The sequence below is a fragment of the Triturus cristatus genome, chromosome 12 (genome assembly GCF_964204655.1).
Source record: "Triturus cristatus chromosome 12, aTriCri1.1, whole genome shotgun sequence".
Taxonomy (NCBI): domain Eukaryota; kingdom Metazoa; phylum Chordata; class Amphibia; order Caudata; family Salamandridae; genus Triturus; species Triturus cristatus.
This window is the reverse complement of record NC_140595.1, coordinates 710,001,292-710,025,286: the sequence shown is the minus strand read 5'-3', so window position 1 is coordinate 710,025,286 and position 23,995 is coordinate 710,001,292. Positions and strand designations below refer to the sequence as shown.

Below are 23,995 nucleotides of genomic sequence, written 5' to 3'. Positions count from 1 at the left end.
TGTGATGCCAGAAACCGGTCCCCGGAAGCTTGTTTCCTTCCCAGTATAAGAATTGGCTTGGTAGTTTGGTTTGCCCTGTTCCCATCATGCACTGGGACAGGTACAGACTAATTTGCATGTAGCCAGGTTCTGAGCTGGGATGGTGCAGTGAGCTAAAAAACGGTGATGGATTAAAACCATGATCTCTTGACTTGGTAAGAGTATTCTGCATCATTCAGAAACTCTGTCCATCACCACCCCCTTTTTCCCAAATCGATTTTATCCACACTCAGTGTGGGAGGGTATGCTCAGACGTGAGTCCCTTGCTCATTGCACCATCAGGATTCAGGCAAGCCGGGCCGACGAAGGCTGTGATGCCAGAAACCGGTCCCCGGAAGCTTGTTTCCTTCCCAGTATAAGAATTGGCTTGGTAGTTTGGTTTGCCCTGTTCCCATCATGCACTGGGACAGGTACAGACTAATTTGCATGTAGCCAGGTTCTGAGCTGGGATGGTGCAGTGAGCTAAAAAACGGTGATGGATTAAAACCATGATCTCTTGACTTGGTAAGAGTATTCTGCATCATTCAGAAACTCTGTCCATCACCACCCCCTTTTTCCCAAAAGGATGATATAATGAGCACCTCTTGTAAATGATCCCCAAACTTCTTAATAATTCCTGCATCTGACGTGAACACAACTGCATGCCATGATCGGTATGAATTGATCCTGGCAAAGTTTCAATCACAAACACATTATTAAGAAATTTGATTACACTTATTGTGCTAATGCCATTACCTTTGTTATTAAAAAAATCTCCACCAATGGCTTGTGATCATTTTTTACAATGATCTGATTTCCCCACAGATCTGAATTTTTCTATTGCCCACTTGATAGCTAAAGCTTATTTTTCAATCACATTATGATTTATCTCTGCTCCTTTCAATTATCTGGATGTAAAGCGATTGTTCTTCCTCTCCATCGACTTCTTGACTCATCACCCCACCTAAATACTTTTGACTTGCATCAGTGGTTATACTACATGTTTCACCTGGTACAAATGCTTTCCAATTAGAGCCTCTCTCAATGTTTCTCTGATCATTTCAGACTCTCTGTCACACTCTTCAGTCCAAATAAACTCACTTTTCTTTCTTGTGCATTGAGTTTTTTCAGCCAAATTCTTAATGAATCGTGCATAATACTCAATCATTACAAGAAATGACAACACTTAGTCTTTTTCCTTAGGCCTTTCCAGTCCTGCAACTGTATCCACTAACTCTTTCCTAGGAAATACCCCTTGCTTATTTACATGATGACCCAAAAATGATTCTCTTTTTTACTGAAATAAAAAATGTTCTTAGAGTTAATCCATTGTTCTTTAAAATGTTCAATACTGTTTCACTCTTTCATCATGCTCAGTTTGGTTCGAACCATAAATGAGTACATCATCCTGATAGAAAAGTGTTTCCAAAATATGCCTGAGGAGCTTAAACATGACCCTTAGGAACACCTATGCTGCTGTTGCCAAACCAAACAGCATTCTCAAGACTTTGAATGCTTCCATTGGAGTGATGAATGCAATAAATTCTTGAGAGTCTTCATGAAGTTTGACCTGGTGGTAAGCCGAGGCTAAGTATAAGTTTGTGAACAAATGTGCCCCTTCTAATGAAGATAACATCTCTTTGATATTTGGTAAGGGGACCTTGTCTACCACAACATCCTTGTTTAGGGATCAATACATAATCTGATATCTCCATTAATCTTCTTAGCCATTACAAGAGCGACAACCTCTTTGTAGTTTCTACTGGAGTAATTTCACCAGACTCACACAGCTCGTCCTATTCTTTCTGCACCTCTTGTTTTACACATAATGGTAATCTACGGACCTTAGCAATTACTGGTGCTTTCCTCTTTTTTTGATGTCATACATTGTACAAAGTTGTTAGAAATCACAAACTTTCATTAAACACTTCAGGAAACTTTTCTGCAAAATCCATTTGTGACTTCTCCACCTGCTTTATCTGTACCTGTGGAACTGCATTGGGATCTAAGACTATTTCCAACTCGTTTAGGTGTGGCCAACTCAAAATGTCATCTCCTTGTTCAGCCACATAAACTTTTCCCATTATACTTCGAGTAGACAGAGATATAGTGGCTAGACAATAACCCAACATCTCAATTAGCTTCCCTCTATAATCACCTGGTTTTACATCCATTCTTACTAACACTTCATTTCTGTGAACGAGAGCCTGATCAACCTTCTTTGAAATATTAGTCAACTTAGAACATGAATCAAACATCATTTGATTTATTTTTTCTTTTCCTCCAATGTCGACCCACCATTCAACATTACCTCCCTATTTCCCATTAATTTGCTATATAAACACTTCAGCCTGCACGTTATACTTCCTGAATTATATTTTTTCTGCACTTACACTTCTATAACATTTAGCAAAGTGACCTTTCCTGTTACACTTGTTATAACCACCATTTACTGTGAACAATATTTAGTATTGGTCATGTAACATTGTCCTTCAAACACCCTTTCCTTTCCTTCTGTTCTATCATGTTTTTTATTTTCCTTTACTACCATTATGGCTTCTTTCTCTGTTGTTTTCATGTTACTCTTCTTCAGTTTAGAGACACACTTCACCATATGGTCTACCCTTTTAACAACAATTATCACCTCATGTAGAGCTTGTTCCTATTTTATGCCATAAATCTTAACAGATTTTGCAATACAATAAAAACTGATCCCTAATCCTTTTTTCAGGTGAAGCCCCAAATTTGCAAGTAGCAGCTAATTTATGCAACGCAGTGATATATTCTTCCACCGTTTCCTTTTCCTCTTCCCTCCGTTAGCCAAACTGAAACCAATCTAGAATAGTAGATTCCCTAGACAAAAAATGTAGACATAACTTTTTCATGCACACATCATATTCATTAAGACCCCTTCCTACATCTCTCTACAAATCAGGTACGTTTTCTAATATTTCCTGATCTTCTGCCCCTAGGCAATGTAATAACAAAGCCACTTTCTTTTTTATTCCTATATTAGAACCACATACTTTGGCATAATTTTCAATAATGTTTTTTCATTTCGTGCACCTAAGCGGGAGTTCCCTTGGATTGCTCATGAAAAATGGGGAGGAGGGTGTTATGTTTTGCATCATGGCCTCCAAGATAACTTTAAAACCTCAAAACAAACTAAAATCAGTTATAGTGCCTCTAAATCCCTGATTTAGTCAGAAATTCACTACTTTTCAATGAAAATACCACTAACGTACAATTGCTATCATTCAACAAACTTAACTTCTCATAAATACCAACTAGCAATATCTTTTTACACAAAAAGCATGCTAACCGCTGTTGATAAATTGGCACAGTCGGAAGCGTGGCAATCCCGGGAAAGATAACTCAAAACTGCTGTGCATGAAACAGTCAGTATATTGCTCTATGCCCCACTATAGAAGCACACTGGTGCTGCCTTGCCACAAATAACTCCGTTTTGGCAGAAAACCAACCGGAAAAGAAGCTTGAATCAATTATCCAGTCATCGCTGGCTAGACGTAGTGAGAAGAGATCAGGCAAACTCTTCTTTCATTACACAGGCAGCACTCTAGATTGTGACAACCGCTCCAGAATAAAAAATGCTGCATCCAAACAATGAAATGCACACTTGAAGGGAGCTTCAAAATGAGATATAGGCTCCCTCGCTCACAGCACCACAGTCAGCTAGCATGCACGCCCGCTGGTTCATAATCTTACCACACACAAACTCCGCCAGCAGCAAAATGCTCCAAATGTCCATAGGACAAATTATCTTACCTTCTGCAGGCTGAGCAGCAGATGGGCCATCAGACTTCACCTGAAACTGCTGTGTAGGCCGCCAACCTCTGCCACCAAGACCAAGACCTGCTGCCAATTTACTTGCTGTCAAAGTCACCCCTCCTGGAACGCAGCAACCGCTCCCAAGCTCCAACACCGAGACCTGCAGAGTGTGTTGTTGAGGTGTTTTCAGTACTGAATGCACCAGTAGGTCCTTTCAAAATAAGTGTCAAAATTGTAGTATTGGGTTTCATTAAATATGAGAACACGTATAAACATCCAGCGACATTTATTTAAATGCCTACACCAACACCCTTACAGCTTCAACTGTCACTCTTGGAATCCTTTGACCAGGATGTCTCACAACATTCCATAAGTAGCGTCACTGGTCAAAGGAATACCTAGAGCACGCAAGACACCAGAGGTTTGTTCCTACCTTTAATATTTATAAGGCTGAACAAATCTTAATTAGTCTCTCTTCTGTGAAGTTTAAGAAATCCCTTCAGAAAAAGCAGCTTTCCCCATTTCCTAAAGTCCTTAGCAAAATCAGAGCCAGTGTTTCTTCTACATCTAATACGACGGTGTATCTAAATCGCAAAAATTATTCCACCTGCGAAACGATGTCAACATTTCATCTACAGGTTATAGACTAAATAGAGTTACCAAAATCTAGCTGCCAAGAGAGAAAATGCACTGATAAATAAATGTGTAACTTTTTAACATAGCACCCAAAAAACCTGTCCACTATGTGTATTGTTATCTTACATTTTGTGATGCGGAGACAACTCTGTGATGAATACGATATATTTGCCAATATGAAATATTATTGTTTGAAGTTCAGGTTTTATAAATTCTCTGAATTGTTATGGTTAATCCATTGACTTTAGTTGAGGAAATAACTCAGTTCTTCTCAGTGGCGGATGGTGGCAAACCACATCAGAGAGGCAAAACAGATAAAAAATACACATAAAATACACAGCTGGGTTGGAGAAGTTTGAATTGCGCATGTCGGTTTGGCTGTAGCAAGGTAGCCAGCCAAACCAACATGCGCAATGCAAACTTAAAAGGACAATCCTCACTGCTGCCAATCATTGACAGCAGTGACGCAATGGCCCATCCTGCCCTCGCACTCTGTTTGCTGAAGAGAGTGAAAAATAAAATCATAATAAAATTATTTTATTTTTAAAGCTTGCTGCGCTGCAGTGTGGGGTAGAGGGCCGACGCTCCTCCGCATCCAAGGAGGAACTGCTGCTGGTTCCTCTGGCATAAAAGACTGTGACAAAATGGCAGTATTATGAATCAGTGGTACATACTGTTGTATGTTAACCTGCCCCAGAAAAGTACAGTCAGACCATGGGTTGAGGTGAAATGTAGCTTTTTATTACCATAAAGTCATAAATCATTCGATGGTCATAAATCATCATGACAGTAATCGATCATTGATATAAGCCATAAATCATGCAAGAAAGTCAGCATACCTCATACATCCATCATAAAATTAGTGATTTCCAGTCTTGGCTGCTTTGGGTTGCACAAAGCAGCCTCTAGGCTTCCCCGGCCGTCTGTGTGACATCTGAGGTCATGCCCAGGCTGCAAGTACTGTGTCTGCATTGTGACTATTCTGTCCATCTCTTTTCATTGACCCGATCCCCCCGGGCTCAGTTAAGCACCCCAAGGACCACTGCTATGAAAATTGCGTCCTTTCCAATGCCCTAGTTGCCACCCTTACGTGTTATTGATTCAGTTTACTATTGCTGTCTCTGCCATGCTGACCATGATTTCACAATGATTTCACAACCTTTGGCATCTCCCCTATTCGTTTAAGAGGATCCCTCAAGTTTGATAGGCTCCCTTGGCAGTTCCCCCTTTTGACAAGAGATAGAATATAAAATATCTGCGATTACTGAAAAGAGCCAATGTCCCAATTTATTTATATCATGGTAGTGTGCACATACCATTTTTAGCATCTGCCTTGACCTACCAATCCTCCCTTCCTGCCTCAAGGTGAGGCCTTTCTCCTTTGTGAGATGTCACAGCCCCCAAACAGACCATTCTCAGTCCTTTAGCCTTCCCGTGAGCGGGGGTCGTCACACACTCCTTTTGGTATTTAAAAAGACGCCAGGCCAATACAGAGCTCGTATTTTTCTGTATCAAGCGAGGGGTATCTGCTGATGTGTTGGGGTGCATTTGTTCTCCACTTCTACCCCAAACTCTCCTTATTCCCCCGTGCTGATGCCCGTACATCCTGGAGCCTCAGGGCACATTAGCTGCGGTCCACTGATGGTTTGGCTTCACCTCTCAGGCCAGCTATTCTTATTCCGATAGCTCTTACCACATACCTTCCCCTTTATTCCTTGTGTTGACGTCGGCATGCATACCCATCACGTGTTTCCCCAGCTTATGCTTCCCAACACGTGTTTCACCAGCAAGTGCTGTTAGCTGCACATTGTGGTAAGAAGGTTTTACGTCAATCAAACAAAGAAATGTTTACTTAGATCAACAGTCTTTAAACAACACAGTTACACATGTAATCACATTGTAAATTACATGTTCATATTTACATAAAAAATGTAACACAATTTAAAATTAATCTGCCAAAATCCAGATAAAGCCAGAACAGCTTAAAAATACCCAGTTATATTTACACCCCTTGATTGCTCCATTATAGCTTCTTCTTATAAATTATCTGACAACAAACCTAATCTTGCTTACCCATGCAGGGTCTTTTTAAATACAGTCATAAACTTTCCAATAGCAATTGCAATATCCATATAACGCATGTCAGTAAGAAGTTCTACTGGTTGCACTTGATTCCTAATCCCATATTAAAAAAATAATTGACATAAAATCAATTTCCTTGTGCTCCAAGAAGGGGAAGCAAGATGGCGGACGCTTAGGTGGTTGACTGCAGCATGCCGACCTGTGGCTATTAAAATATTGACTGACATGAGAGCAGTAGATGCTTCTTGCTGCTGACTGCGGGCGCTTAAGTACCCCTGGAGGCTGTCCATGACTGGTGCTAATTCTCTGAGGTCTGATAGTGTTGGGGCGGCTCACTGCCGCAGCCTTAGATCATTCTGGCTGTGTTGCTTGTGCTGCGGCTTATGCGGCGATATCAGTGGCTTGGGACGATGGGGCCAAAAACTGCTGCTGGTGCCTTGAAGGCGAAGAGTGCTCAGCCCTCCACACAGGCTGCTCCGAGTTTTAATAGGTTGTTGAGTGAGAGCGTGGGGGCCGACCTGGAGGCTCAGGATGCCATGCTCCGGCTTCACTAGATCAGAAACTTCCCCAGGAGAGGAGAGGAAGGGGCGGAGCTGCAGGGAGTACCCAGCCGGCCGGCCCCACTGTTGGAGATCTCCCTCGGGGCTTGGCTGCAAAGCAGGAGTTGCATTCGCGGCGGCAAGGAGTTATGGACTGCACGAAGATGTAATGCCTTAACATTAGCCCTGGATCTGCCAAAGAACCGATGTCAAAAAATGCCCCAAAGGTTAGATCCCCCAGAAGAAAGCTGACTGCTGAGTTCTCCAACCAACATCAAGGAGAAGGTATGCTGGCAACTTCACATTATCTTCTCCCTGGTCTCAGCAGGAGGGGAGAATAAGGAATAAAGGGGCTCTGTCGCCTCAATGACTGTATCTAATGTGATGCTCAGTTAGTAGCTGAGCACAGCACAGTAATAACGAGTGATGGGCCCCCAGTGCCTGATGTAAAGGTTGCTCCCAGCCTGGCTCCACCGGTTCATCCAAGCCTGCCCCCACCTGATCCTCCCATCCTTAACATCCAGGAATCAGTAATTCATTGGGCAATAATCAACCACCAGGCTCCAAACAGTTAGAGCTACACCCTGGAGGGGAAGAGACTGATAAGTGCAACCTTGATAAGGAACCAAGTGACTACTTTTTTTCGCTATCAGACTTGACCAAGTAGTCGGCAGACGGCTCTGACACCTCCTCAGAGTTTAGCGATAACAATAATGATAGCAATCTCAAAGAGGGCAAAGGGGGCCGGACCCTGAGAGCCCATAAGATGGGCAAAAATGTCAGCCAGCATACCTCAGGGGTCAAGGATCTCTCTTGGGACTATGCGTCCACTGAGCACCTTATAGGCTCTCCTTTAGGGACCATACAGGGCGCTGGTGGCCCAGATTCCCCCAGATTAGACACCATCTATCAGGCAATTCTAATGCTCTGGGGAGAAAAGCGCCAAGACAGTTGCAAAGCCCAGTCTGCATTGCGGAAGGTTCAAGGGGTGGGCAGGAAGCTAACAGAGGCATGTAATTCCATTCGGGAATGCCTAACAGACCTCAAAGCAAGAATTACCTCAACAGAGATAGACCTGGCGGCTACACAGGTTCAAACGGAGGCGCACATATCTCTGCTGATCGATATACCGTGGAAGATGGAGAATCATGAGAATTGCAAGAGGCGCAACAATCTATGCTTTCTTGGGGTCCCTGAAGGAGTTGAGGGATCGGACACCTGGGCCTATGTGGTGGAACTATTATATGTTGCCCTCCCAGAACTAGCAGGCTGCAACTGGATGCAAGAAGTCCAGCGGGCCCACAGAGTACCCTTTGCACTGAGGCACCCACTTAAAGACGATGACAAGCTGTGGGCCATTCTTGTGTACTTTGGAAATTTTCTATTAAAGCAGGAAATTTGTGAGAAAGCTAGGCCCCAAGCAAAGAGATCTAGTGGGGGTATCTCCTTTTTTGTGTGACCAGACTTCTGTCACACCACTGTTAAGAGACGCTGGCGGCTGTGGCAGATGATAAAACCCTTTCAGGAGAAGAATCCACATGGTTATCTAGTTAACCCAGCACCCTTAAAAGTGGTTTGGGTGGGCAAACAGGATATTTTGTGTCAGAAATTAAGGCAAAGGAGTTCCTTAACGGTCTAAAACCATGAGACAATGTTAAGATCAGGAGCAATGTGTTGCTAGCTCAGGCTCGCAATCAGGATTCTGGTGTTGAAGCAATGGTGGGAACAGAGTTGGAATGTGGCCTATCTTCTTTGCCTTTTCTTTGTTTTCTCTTTTTCTTGTTTCTTTAACAGGCCTCATTCTTTTTTTCCTTTCTTCTCAGGTCAGTAGGAATGATTGTATAAATTGCACAATTCATGGGTCATGCGTGCCGCACCCATCTCGCACAGAATGCATTGCAGTCTGAGTGCTTCTCAGGGTTGGGAGGGAAATGGGGGGGTGTAGGCAAGAATTTTTTGGGGGGGGTGGGATGGGAAAGGGGATGCACGGGTAGAGGGTAGGTGAAGGCAGGAGAGCAAAACAAAAATCTTACCCGGAGATGGAATTAATGGAATTTATGGAATTGCGACTAGCACAAAACGGCCTTACTTTCTATTTATTTAAGTTGCCGTCAGGAACACTTAGGGGTCTATTAGAATGGCGGGTGGAATGCCGCTGCCACCGCCGGACCGGCGGCGGTCGAGCGCCCGTGTTCAAAACCCGGAAAACCGCCGGTCCGATTAACATTGGCGGTCGTGACCGCGGCGGTGTGATTTTCCGCCCGCCACTTTTCCGCTGGTTGCAGTCTACCCGCTTGCCTGGCGGGTGGAGCTGGACCCCTACAATTGTGGCGGATCAGGGCCAAGCACCGCTGGCACGATTATGATGCCGGCGGTATCCAGTCTTTCCACTGCGGTGGAACCGCCATGGAATGGGTATCAGAAACATGTTCTGGGGGCCCACTGCGGGCCCACAATGTGTTGGGGGGGTGTGGGTGCTCTGGGGGGGTACCATGATACATTTCCCTGTGCCAGATGGCAGGCACTGTGCAATGCCTGCCACGCAGTGCAGGGAGATGCAGGACATGCTCCTTTTAACTTCGCGGTGGTGCGGCTGGCAGCAGGGACCACCGCAATGTTAAACGCCAGAATCCAACCGCCGCGGTCGGATTTCGACTGCGGAGCATCCTAATTGGAACGGCGGTTATGCCGAGGTCTTTGCGGGCGGTCTTTTCCCGCTACCATGGTGGTCGGGGAGATTTTCCGACCGCCATCCTAATAGAGTTGTTATAGACACGGACCAAACGGGTTAAATAATTATTTGCTCAGTAAATGTCTGTGGGCTGAATGACAGATCCAAGCGGTTAAGGGTGGCTGAGTTTGTGAGGGTTAATAATTCTGATATTGTGTGCCCGCAGGAAACACATATTTCTTGGGACAAAAGAGAATTGCTGGCTATAAGGGGGTATAACCTGTTGACTTGTACCTCTGAGAGTTCAACATACAGGGGGTGGCAATTTTAGGGAACCCCCCATAGGGATGGCTAAAAGTAAGTTATCAGGTGCTCAGGGAAGGTGGGCATTGGTTGAGATTGAGGCAGGACTTACAGTGTGCACAATTTATTGGTCGAACCAAGATGACCCACAGATACTTGAAGATCTTGAGGTGGAGCTAGCAACCTGGTCACACCCATTGGTCTTCTGCGGGGATCTCAATATACATCAAACAGTTGAGACCCAGCGAGCCCGGCAAGATCAGGGGAAAAAGTCTAGAGTATACAGGGTGCTGCACTCCCACATAGACAGCCATGGTCTGACGGATATATGGAATACTAAGCACCCAAGTAACCCAGGCTATACCTATTATTCCTGCACTCATAAAAAACAGATTAGACTTAATTACTTTTTAATAACATCAGGTCTTGTTAGCAAGGCTGACATAAGGAAGCTTCCTAACATGGTCTCAGATCATAACCTGCTGATTCTGAAGGTTGAGGTCCAGGCGCCTAGCAAACGCTGTCACAAGTGGAAATTTGATAGAAAACTCTTGGCGAATGCAGCTTATATTGAGCATATTAAGATTTGGACGCAGGAGTTTCTTGACACTAATGGATACATCGCCTCAAGGGATACAGTCTGGGACGCCTTCAAGGCTGGCCTGGTGAGGAATACGGTTAGCTTTGTTGCCCACGCAAAGAGGTATCACTTGGCAGAGAACGAGCAGTTACTAAGGGAATTGGCCGAGGCGGAGGAAGCGCATTTGTCACGGATCACGCAGGAGCAAGGGGTGGTACAAACTCAGTTTTAGATTCTTGCTTTAAAACCCAAAATTAATAGCTTGCTTACACAAAGATTGGCCGAAGGATATGAGTCTCACAAACATTATTCATATAAGTATGGAGAAACAGTTGGGAGAAGGCTTGCACTTCGTACGCGGCAGAAAATAGCCAGAAGCTTGATATCCTCAATTAAGAGGTAGGGACAAACCTATACAGAGACAAGAGACATACTTCGTGTCCTTCAAGAATACTATCAGCTGTTATATAGGGAAGACAGTGGGGCGTCCTTGGATATTTCTCAAGCAGTGACAGAGGTGGAACTGGGATCAACCTTTGCCCAAACCAGTAGGAATTAGTTAGAAGCAGATATCAAACTTGAAGAGGTCCTAGCAGCTTTACACAATCTACCCTCAGGGAAGGCAGCAGATTCCGATAAAATACCTTTAGAAGTATACAAGGTTCTTCAAGTCCTGCTAGCCCCCATGCTATTGGACCTGTTTCTGGGGGTACAATATAACGGGCTCCCACCAGAGTCCTGGCAAGGCACGGCTATTATTACATTCCTGAAGAAAGGCAAACCCATGGATAATCCAGCCTCATATAGGCCGATTTCTTTGAGAAACTCTGATACTAAGATCTACTCCAAAATCTTGGCCGGTCGGCTGGGAAGGGTCATAGGTCATCTAGATTTGTCCTGGCAGCACTGCTTTACTTCCGGCAGGGGGACAGCTGACCACATGAGGCGGGCTATGACCTTGCTTGACATCGCTGCCAAGGCAGAGGGGCAGATGGCTATGATCCTCCATGATGCCAAGAAGGCTTTTGACCGGGTGGATTGGAGATTCTTATGGGGGATGCTCGAGCTAAAGGGCTTTGGTCTCCGAATAATCACCACCATAAAAGCCATGTGTTTTAATCCATGTGCACGGCTGCAGCTAATGGGTGAGAAATCAGAAAATATAGGCGTGTCAAAGGGGGATTAGGCAGGGGTGTCCCTGCTCTCCCATTCTGTTTGCGCTTTATATGAACACGCTGATAGAGAAGATCTTAAACAACCAAGGAATAAAACCGATAATTAGCAAAGGGTTTGAGACCAAGGTGTTAGCAAATGCTGACGATATTGCCATTGTCACCACCACCCACATAGGAGCAATTTGGGAAGTTGTAGCCATTGGTGAAATGTTTGAGCAAGCTTCTGGATATTCCCTAAACGAAGGAAAAAAACAAGTCATCTGCACTGAAAACCTGCCCTTTAAAGATCCTCTGCCGGTAGACACAGCTGTGTATTTGGGAATCCGCATTAGCCCAAAGGTAGATACAATAGACAAGATTAACTTTGATCCTCTGGTAAATACAGTATCCACAGACCTGAAACGTTTAAACGGGCCACATCTATCTATTATTGGCAGGAGTAATGTCCTAAAGATGACAATGCTGCCCAAGGCTTTATATCTATTGTGGTCAATCCAGGTGGCAATAGAAGTATCAGTTTTAAGAACATTGTAATCCATCTTCTCTAATTTTAGATGGCAATACAGGAAGGGGAGGCAGTCTTTAAAATATTTGTCTCTTCCACAGGGTCGGGGCAGGCTGTCTATACCAAGCATCGCATTTTACTATTGGACGACACTTCTGCAGCAAATGCAAATTTTATTCACTATAGGCAATGACTAACAGACAGCTCAGGAAAGTCACTGGGCCCTCCCATCAATATATGAACTGGCTCTTGGGAAAAAGGCCATTGGACTGCAGCTGTGGCAGTTAGAGCAGAGCTACTACAAGAATGTCTGATTCAAGGTGGTGCACAATGTCTGGAAAATATGAAGCAAAGTTCGTAAAGCTATGATGATCCCGAAGGTCTGGCGATATACACCTCTGTGGCGATCCTCCTTTCTTCCACCCTTTTTCTATGATGCTATGGGAAGAAGGTGGCAACAGCATGTTTTGACAATAGGAGACCTCTACCTATTAGATGAGATCTGCCTTTTTACCCATCTGCAGCAAGGGTTTGGAATCCCCGAATATCACTATTTCAAATATCTGCAAATCAGGAAATATTTTACCACCTTCAGGCTGGCTATATCTCTAGACAAAATACCCTTAGTAGAGGTGATTGTCTGGGTTGACAGCAGAATAAAAAATATTTATAACGCAATTGCATTGCTCGACTACTTGCAGCATGATCTTGAAAAAGCGGAGGTAAATTGGGCAAGGAAGCTAGGTAACCCCGATGTCGATCTAGATATGGTAATGGCACTAACTGCTGAAATTCTTTCATCAACAAGCTTGAAGGTGCAGCACTATAAAATGTTTTTTAATCTGTATTTTATCCCGCCAAGCTGTTTGATTGGGGCAAAATATCAGATAACAAATGCCCAAGGTGAGGGGAAGGTACGGCCACATTAGTGCATATGTTCTATGACTGCCTCAGGACTTCCTCTAAAGAACGGACTGGTGTGTTTCTGGGAAGGGCAGCTTAGGCACAGGATCAATATGAGCCCCACGTTGATGATTTTGGGCAATTATAATAGCAGCGGCTGGGGCACTGCCCACACATATTTTGTATTTATCTGTGTAGCCGTAGTCACAATAATAATTGTCGCCAGATGGAAGAACTCGGAGACCCCCATGTTTCAGACATGGCTAACATGGTTGTTAGGGATATACAACCAAGACACTCACTTTGCCACTGGATTCAAGCTAGCCTGGCTGATGATGGCTGATTAGCCAGAAACGGGTCCCAGGATGCTTGTTTCCGGTCCCGGGAAGACATGTCTTGGCAGTTCGGGCTGGAATGTTCTCATGAGGCACAGGGTCAGACTGATTTGCATATGGCCATGTCTGAACTGGGGTGGCGGAGTGAGCTAAAGAATGATGATGGATTAAACCCAGATCAGTTGACTGGGGGTAAGTGCTTGCATTGTTCAACACTCCGTCCATCATCCCCTTTGGTTTTGCTATATACAACCAAGAGGCAGCCTTATCTGCATGTAGGGGCAGCAGGACAGGAAAATGGGGATAATAATCTGGCCTATTATGAATTGGAAGAACAACAATGGCTGTCTCACTAATCAGCTAGCCACCTGTTTGTAATTATGCTAGTATTAAATTATGATGATGAAATGTTTTATTATGGTCTTCTTATTGCAATTTTACAAATGACATGTATTTATATCTTGTATGAAGTTTTATATACGATTGGCATCCATCTCTGAATCATGTGTAATGCGGTTTTCTCTGGGTAGCTAATAAAAATAATACAAATAAATAAATAAACATAATTCCGCAAGGGCAACACTGTTAAGCTGTCCACTAAGCTGAGCAAAATATCTGATTTTGTACTCAACTCACATTTACAATTCCCTCCCAGTTGAATCATTTCCATTTTTGTCTTGTCACTTGTATAACAGGGGTCAACGCCAATCCTTGTTCTTAGCAATTCACACCTAAGCCCACAATTCAGTAATATATCCAGATATGGAAACCAGGCTTCATTCTGCCAGGAATTTAACATAGATATCACTGGTTTTTCCTCCTCAAATACTGCCAATCATATTCCCGCGACAGATCCTTACCTAATGCCCTCAGCTCACCCTTTGAGGCCTCTACTTGTAAATTCTGTGAGCATAACCTCACCTTCATATCCCTACATACAGTCTCCAAGTTTTTCCTGCCACCTTTGGCCCATTACAGTTCACTTTGCTGAATCTCATTTTTTTTTACGCCATTGGGAGACTTTCTGTTGCTACCCTGAGCACAAACGTTGCCAGAATCTTATTAGTGTCACTTGGGCTTGTATATTCCACAAGGTCATGCCTGTCTCCATTCTTACACCCTGAATCATGGAGGAATCTGGTAGGGACATTAAGGTCTTTATACATTTCCTGTCCTCAGCATCTCACCCACTTTTGCCACTGATACACAGCAATTCAGCTCTGTATTGTATTTGGGGAGTATCATGGCCACAAAAGCTTTTAAAACAGGTCTATGTGACATCCCACCCTAGTCCAGATTGATTTTTTTCAAGCCACTGACCAAGGCAAGGGCCCTTGCCTTCAGGGCCTCCATATGCCAATTCAGGGACCTCTCAAACTAAACCTCTAGATACTTATGAACTAGTTCCAATTTTATGGGGCCCAAATACCAACTAAACTTTACTACTTTTTTATCAAAGCAGATTACCTTGGTTTTATCCATATTACAGTTAGCTTTTTCTGGCTACAGTAATCCCTTAACTCATCCAGCTTTCTCTGCAGCCCCATCTCTGTCTGGACTATATTTACAAGATTGCACACAGAAGGCATGATATATGTTTGCAATCCATTCTGGGACTAGCACCTCTAGCCACCGCCAAGGCAGATGATAGATCAGCTACAAATATGGAAAAGAGTAGTGGGGCCAGAACACACCCCTGTCATAATCCAATATTAATTGCTGTTTTATGTGTCAACCTCCCCTCAGTATCCATAATGACCTTGGCCCAATTATGCCTATGTAACAGCTGGATTAAGACCAATATTCTCTTGTGGATAACACATTTTATCAAGGATTCCCATAAGCAGTTCCAGTCCACCAGATCCAATGCAGCACGGAAATCTCTGCAATGGACCAGAGGGCAAAACAATGATCAATTGTGGAGTGATACTCCTTAAACATCCCTTGTTCTGAGGGCACAATTAGTCCAGATTTAACCCATTCTCTCAATATTCTCAAAATAAATTTTGCAAATACTAATCTAAAAGGTTAATCAATCTAAAAAAAATTGGGGTCTTTATGTATCCTCTCTTATGGATGGATCTGATTATAGCTCTCTCCAGCTATCACGGATCTGACCTGTGTCTATTATGACAGAGTACACCCAAAATAAAAATTCTGCTCACCACTCCGGCTGAGTCTTTATTATGACAGCGGGGAGGTTATCAGGTTTGACTGCTCGAGTCAAGGTTACATTCGCTACAATGCGTCTTATATTACATAGTGTGAATTGGGATCTGATGTCATCATTCAACCCTTTCCAGAGAATTACACTTCTTTTCACTGACTATGCCATTTGACTGTATATTTCCTGCAAATACTCATCCTATGCAGCTTATTCCACCACACAATTAATTGATCACTGTGTTTTACCTGAACCATCCTGTACTAACTTCCAAAACTTTCTTGCATTTTTTGTTTGCATTGATTCCAGCTAGTTTCCCCAATATTTCTCTTTAAAAAAAATCAGATTTTTAATACACGTTTTATACACTTACCTTATCTTTAAAAGGTTGTTATAACTTTCAAAATCATACCTTTCTTTAAGGCTTCTTTCACTTTTCCTTATCAGTGCCTTTACATTTCTACACTCCTCACTGAACCAATCCTTTCTTTTTCAACAGTTGATCCAGTCCTTCTTATCCCTGATTTATTTTCCTTTTAAATCAACCCTAAAACATTGAACCCCTTTGCTGATTTTATATTCATACCACTCTAGATTCATTGGCATTCTCCAGTGTTAGGTTCTATTGGAAGTTAGCCAATTTCACCATGTATTTGTCATTCTAGTGGCAAGACGCTTTAGGTTGGTAATTTGTACAGGGATTACCATATCTCGCAAACTCCTTTCACCTCCAATTAATTCAGATTTTAGCAGATCATGATTACTTCCTTTCCTTTGAATTAACCAAACCCCCTTTATTTTATCAAGATTCCAGGCATCTAAGTCTGTTAGCACCAGTTCATGCACTGTGCTCCCTGAGTTAAGAATACATGAATTTAGGTCTGATAATTGTACCATGTAATTACTACAAAAATATTGAATATATGTTAATTTCCATTTTCCACGGTAATAGTCTCTTCCTTCCAATTCAAACAAAGGAAGAAAACACCCACTGGAAAGTAAAAAGCTCAAAGTAGGGCAGCAGATTCTGGAGAAATGAGTGAGAAGAACCAACCCTCTTAATGATAACAGCACTAACAAATGGAAAATATTTTCTTGACAGTGTAATCTTATTCACATTACTGTACTCTGTCATTTAGAGTATGTGTCCCAACACTGGAAAGAAGATGCTTTATTTGGGTACCAGTTCCTTAATGGCGTTGATCCAATGATTATAAAGAAGTGCAACAAAATCCCGGACAACTTTCCAGTGACGGACAGCATGGTGGCCAGCATCCTGGGGCCAAAGACAAACCTTACAGCGGAGTTACAGGTATTTGCATATGTTCTTGGTTTCCAAAGTCCTGCAAACTGGTGTGTGTATAAAATGCATTCAGCTGGAGGCTCCACCAGTTCTTTTGTTGTTAAGTGTGGCTTGATGGTGCAACTGTCTGCAAGAGCTATCGCTACTGGCTCTTAAACCTGCAAATAAAGCAGGGTCGATCACTGCCCACGTCTGTTTCTCTTTCTCTTTGTGTTTTTAGCTGTTTAATGTAATTTATGGAGTGTTTGCACTGTGATTTATGACCTACTACTTCACATCTCCCAGGTACATTGAATGAAAACAAATTAATTTTCTTCTCACTGCAGCGAACTGCTCAAGCATAGCACATGCAGCAGCAGTGCAAGCTTCTTTCACACATATAGCTTAATACAGGCAACAGCAGCAAAGCTATACACACACACACACACACACAGACAACCACAGCGGATGCAGAAATTATGAAATATCGCTTAGCTAGCACCAGGCACAATATTCAATCACAAAATTGTAAACAGAGCAGTACAAACACTGGGTGCCAGACAAACCAAACTGGTGTGCCACAAAGAGTTTCTTCTCCAGATATAAGCTCCCACATTCAGTTGTCATGGAGTGGGTCTTATTGCCAGAACATCCTTGTGTTGCCATATTTTACTAGAGTTCAAAGATGGCCACCACATTCTAGGTAATATGTATTTTCATTTGCAATGTGACTCTCCTGTGAATGGTTCCTTGGTTTGGGAACTATATACCAAACATTCCCCATTTCGGCTTCCATCTTTGAAATATAGAACATTGCTTAAAATTGTATTCAATATGAATGACATGAAGTCAATATTTTAAGATATTAATGTTATGAATGCCTAAATTTAAGGAACCATATAGGAACCTTCTTCCTATGTCCATTGACCTGGATTGGCCAGTTTTTACATTTCTGCCAGTCCGTCCACAAGTAATGGAAGCTAGGTTTTTGTTCCTGACACTGGAGTCTGTTTCAGAACAATTAGACGCTACTAGGTTGCATGATGACAGGTCTATGAGGAGGCAGCTACAGCATATATTACTTGACTTGTCCCAGCGGTTCCTATTAATGCTCTTTAGTGACAGATACCACATTTCTGATTATGGTCTGTCCTTTTGCCGTATCAAAGCACTGAAGGTGACATGCTCTGCATCCTCTTGTGTCTATTGCCTATGATTGATCATGTAGCTCTAGAGTTATTAGGCCTTTTAGTCCTGTGACATGCTTTTATCCAGACACTCTTTAACAATGGCATTTTTCAACTTTTGAGGTATTTGTCCCAGGACAGAACATGCTCTATGTTTCTGTGCCAGTCATCTAAACCATTTAGCTCTTTCAAGCCCCTGTGTAAGGCTGAGAGGACAGGCTCTACTTCCCCATGTACACTCCAGACCGGGAAACAGAGTTTACAACGCTGCTGTTACCACGCAGGTAGGTAACAACGCAGTCGTTACAACAACCGCTTTGTTACCATGTGTGGCTTTACATCGCAAGTCGTTTCTACGACTTGTGCTAGGTAGCGTACAACACCAAGGAATGTGTTGGATTTTAAATCCAACACATTCCCTGCTGTTGCGCTAACTGGAGTAGGAATAGTAATTGATACTATTCCTAAGTACAGCGCACCATCTAGCACAAGTCGTAGAAACGACTTGCAATGTAAACAACGCGGTCGTTGTAACGACCGCATTGTAACCTACTCAACTAAAATCTGTTTATTTGGACGGCCACCTTATGATCGGGCAGCTTTTGTACAATTGATATTAGAAAATAGGATCATTTTCCGGTTATACCAGGTATATATATTTTGAATTTTGGTCTTATGATTGTTTGTGATTGATCGTGCCTCATATGTGACGTAATGACTAAAAATGAGTCATTTTATATTGTTTTAGACTGGCAGTTCATCAAATAATTGAGGTACAGAATTTTCTTTTCTTTTGATTAACAACATTAGACTCACATGGGTTGGTGAGTAGTTTCTTTTAGGATTTTTTCACTGACGCTTACTCTTATTTCGTGTTCTTTATGGATGTATTGTTTAGACAAGTGCTATATATCGTCACTTTAGAATATGTACTATTTCTGTCATATAACTTTGCCTGTCTTTTGAACCGTTTGTCTCTTTACTATTTGTTTCAGTTATTGTGTGTTGTAAAAATGTTTTGTGTCTTTTTTTCTGCTGCCATTTCTCTATACATATGTTATTTGTATCACTTCCAGCCCTGAGGAAGTCGTATGGGATAATTCCCTCAAAACGACGAAACGCGTTGGGGAGTGGAAGAATTTCGCTAATAAATTGAGAAGAACGGAAGCATTGTGCTGTATTTGATTGTTTTGAATTATGCATTTATTTCAATAGCGTGTGCATCAACTCTTTTTTTTTTTGTATCTTTATCAATCTTGTATTGAGCCTTGTGGGTTTTGGGTGTTGTTCCCACTGTTGTTTGCACCGCTGGGAATTTGATTTTCATATATTGGATTCTGTGCAATTTTTGTTGATAGCGCCATTTGCCTTTCACACCCTGTGAATTGTCTGTACTGCGTGGTAATAGCACGCATAGTTAAGTGCTATATTCCTCCAGACCTTATGGAGTGGTATTTCTTTAGTGCATACCTAGCTTAAAGGCAGCAGAGCGCCGTAAATGATTAAAAGGCAAATTTGTAGTCAATAAGTAATGGGAGAGAAAGCTGTTATGTGGATGATTAATGAATTGTGATGTAGTGTTCTTTAAAGATGTGAGTCTTTATCGCCTTCCTGATTTGGAACAGCAATGGTTCGGTCATGATAAATGTAGGGATGATGTCCCAAACCCTGGTTGTATAGATAAAAAAGGTTTGTATTTTGTTTTGTTTTTTATACTTGGTCTGCAGTTTGATGGAGTCCTAATTGCAGGTGTGCCATGAACCACCAGATACAGTGAGCTTATCTACATGATAAGTATGGGTTCCAGTCATGATGGCTTTGTAAATGTGGCTTGTTTTGAAAATGATGTGGGCTGGCAAGTGAAGCCAATGAAGTGCCTTCATGATGGGGGTAATGTAGTCCTGTTTCATCAGTCACCTAGGAAAAGACTTACTATGGCATGCAGGATGCGTCTAAGGGGTGCCAATGCAGGGGCTTGGAGGCCATGGAGTTGGCTTCTACCACCATCCAGATGTGAGAATAGAAGGGCTTGAATATCCACTGTGAAGTTGCTTTCTGGAAGAACATTTTTCTCTTCTGTTAGAAAGGACTGCTACTAGAATGTCTGTTTTTTTCAGTGAGGGTGAGCTTGGTGTCTAGAGTGCATCAAAGTGAATTGCCATTCAGCAAATGTTTGGGACCATGCTGACAAGGTTCATATCATTGAGTGTGGTATGTACTATATTTTGTTTGTTGTTCTTGGCCAATAACAGAAATTCTGTCTTGGTTGGAATGAGCTTCAGTTAGGATCTGGAAAACCAGGTCCCGGTGATGTATAGGTAGTGTTTGAGGTGATGGGTGTGTGACGCAGAGGAGGTTTTCTAGCAGAGCTGTGTTGTTTCATTAGTATATTAGTGAATCATGATGCTGTTTGAGTAGAACACCAAAAGGTCCCATGTAAATGTTGAAGATAACTGGAGACAGTATTAGCATACTGGTGAATCATGATGCTGTTTGGGTAGAGCACCACATGGATCCATATAAATGTTAAAGATGACGGGGGACAGTATGAAACCTTCCTTGGGACTCCACAGATGATGGGTAACTTTTGTGAGCTGAGGTGCCCATGTGAACAAACTGGTGTTGGTTAGAAAGGTAGATAGAGAACTAGTGAAGGACTTTGACAGTGATTCTTGTTTATGACCCAAGGGTGTGTATTAGGTTGGAATGGTCAGCTGTGTCGAAGGCAGCTGAGATCTCCAGCAATAGCAGGAGACAGGGTTCATCTTTATCTTGTGTGATCAAGGGGGCAAGGTCTACGATATGTAAGGTGTACCTTGTTGTATCCATTCTGAAGCGTGGTCAGAAGCCAGATTGGGGATAACTATAACTAATATGATTGTGGAGTTGAAAATAGACTGCTTTTTTTAATGATATTTCCGATTAATGGTAGGTGAGTGATGGGCCGGTAGTTGGCACGGTCACCCGGGCCTAGTGTAGATTTCTTTAGGAGTGGGAGAATTTGGCCTGTCTTGAGAACTTCTGAGAAGATTCCATGAGTTAAGGAAGCATTGGCAATTGTAAGTAGGGGTAAGACCATCTCCAGAGAGCTTTGAAAGATGATTAGACATCACCATAAGAAGTGCCTTTGATGGCATCAAGAACGTCAGTCAGATCTCGGAGAGCTAAGGGTGTGAAGGCTGACCATGGTGGGATTCTACAGGAAGAGGTGAGTGTACAAGATGAAGCAGGCGTTGTATCATTGATATGATGATGAACTTTCTGTATTTAAGAAGGCAATGGTATTGAACTTTTCTATGTGGAATAGCTGGGACCAGCATGGGGTTGATGTGATACTTGTCTTTAACAGCATTCTTGTTCTGTTTGTGGCTTCATTGATGTTGTTGGCATATTACTTTGTTTTGGCTGATGTGATGAGCTCTCCTGTATGTTGCACGGAGGGACTTTAGTATCAAGAGGTCATCGTATGTTCTCGTTCTTTTTTGTATTTTCTTTTCTGTCTGGAGATGGGTTATTTGTCAACAGTATCTTCAGTATACCAGATGCTGAAGACTTTATTGTAATTGGGGTGTGGATGTTCACATAGATTTTCAAAACAATGTTGATGTTGTTTAGAATAGTGTTTAAATCAGACGTGGCTTTGATGGGGTGAAAAATGTGTTCAAGCACGTCCATGGATAAAGTGCTCAAAGGATCCGAAAGTTTGGTGTTCTCTTTTGTGTTGACCTTGAATTATAAGTAGTACATTGAGCAGGAAGATGGGGATGGCAAAGTGTTCAGTCCAGTCCAAGGGCATAAGTGGTTTACATTGGATTGTTGGTGATGATGAGAAGTTAACATTGATGATATGGCCTTTTTAGTGTATTGGTTATGTGACACACTGTATCATGTTGTGCATTAATGAGGGTGTTTTTTTGAGTTTGTATTTTCTGAGAGGTTGAGGTCACACAAGGGGTGGTGTGGGCATGTCGGATGGACGAGGAGATGAGGCGATCAGATTTCTTCACTGTAGTTCCTGTTCTAAGCTGTATTTTCAAATCCTGTAAAAATGTAATAGTACACAAGTCCTTCCTTCAGTTAAACCAGTTTAACCTCAGGCTTATAATTTACTTTCGTTTATGGGATTTCTGGAAAGCAGCAGTGATACATTTGTGAAAAGGCCACATACTCCACTCTCTCTCAGGCCAATAAACATCCTGAACTTTAGCTCCTTGAGCTTTACCCTGCCTCCAGTTTGAAAGGCATCTCTCATGAGATTTTCCTGCTCAAAGACCTGATGTGTGGAAGGGTAGGCTGCTTGCTTCTTCCTTCTGTCTCAACAGCCTCTTTAATGGGAGAGTATGGTATTCTGCGTCCTGCCTTCTCTTTTGACTAGAAATAGATTTTGCAAGCAATTAAATCATTCAGCAGATTCAGCAAATCACTAGTGGGTAGACTACATACAACAGTGCCTCCACCATTCCCAGTGCTGCTGGTATAGAAACAAGTACCTAAGATGGTTATCAAGCATGGTTATCAAGCGTAAAAGATTCACCTGTGGAACTATAATACACTTGAGTATTACTGGACATCGTATTTTGTAAATATGGCTTGTACATAAGCCAATCTATACCTCCCTCATAATCTTATACTGGCTGAGTAAACAAAAGAAATCTAACCAAATGTCAACTTATTAGAAATCTTTCTATTCAACTTGTATTTTATGTTCTGTACAGTTCATGCATTTAAATTCCTCATATTCCACATTTTCCTTGTTAATAGCACAATTCGGTCAATAAGACGTCCAGTCCTATAACTTGAAAATGATCTGCCTGCAGATAGTTCAGAAAATATCAAGTCACCAATTTGTGTAGAAGCGATAAGTCCTTCCAGTGTTCATTGGGAACTTCAGTTGCTTTCCACTTTAGCCTTAAATGGTGTACTCCGCATTACATATGGTCTACATGTTTTAGTCTGTTTACTTTCTGTCTCCTCAGGACTCAACAACCTAGTGTGTGAACATTATGTTTACTGCAATAAGTCATGCAGCAAGTGCCAGTAATGGCCTCAGGTGCCCACTGCCACAATGGTAAATCAGGTAGATCTGTTGTGTGCTCTCAATGGAGATCCATAGCGCTCTTTTAGTGCTAGTAAATATGTGATAGAAGGTTGTGAACAGACTCTTGTATGTGCGTCAAGCCCCCTTCTCAGTAGTAAAAGCCATCTGTGTTCTGGATAAGAGTTTTGCATCGCGCTATTTTATGTGTGGTGTGCTGTTGCTTCTAAGTGTGCCCCAAGCTGTGAGATACTCTGAGGTAACAGTACATCTTGAGTAACATGCCAAGTTGCCAGTTGTTTGCCAAGACCTGAGATTACTTTTACTATTGAGACGCACGCTTGACACACATACAACTCTGTGAAGGTCTGTCACATTTCAATCATGAATGCCTGTGGAAAGTGTGGCTCATCTCAGTAGCTAGTGTGCCACCCTGCACACATTAGTACATGCAAAAAGTGTCAAGTGGCGCTCTTGCCTGAAGATGGTAATTTATGCAGAAGTATTTAAGCAAGATACCAAACTCTCACTCTCATCTGGAGAGAGAAAAATACCCAGGCAAAGACTTTCAGAAGAAAATCCAATAGGAAACCTGACCTTCTAAGAGCAAAAATCAGAGACAACATTAGTAGCAAGTGGGTGAGAAACACAACCCAAAAGAAGGGAATGAATGCATTACAATTTTCCATTACTTGTCAAAGCATCCTTTGTATCGGATTTGGACAAGAACTGACAACACAGAAAAAGACACAGTCATCTTGAATTGGAAACCTCTGGTAACAATCTCTGTG

General features: G+C 42.4%; 1 protein-coding gene across 1 annotated transcript in view; it reads left to right on the top strand.

The window, feature by feature from the left end:
* LOC146780370 (hydroperoxide isomerase ALOXE3-like) overlaps positions 1 to 23,995 on the top strand; it is a 250,144-nt gene that overhangs the window by 191,431 nt on the left and 34,718 nt on the right. Inside the window, exon 6 of the mRNA XM_085638542.1 lies at positions 16,840 to 17,012. Coding sequence (XP_085494668.1) covers positions 16,840 to 17,012 — 173 coding nt within the window. The remainder of the gene's footprint in view (positions 1 to 16,839; positions 17,013 to 23,995) is intronic.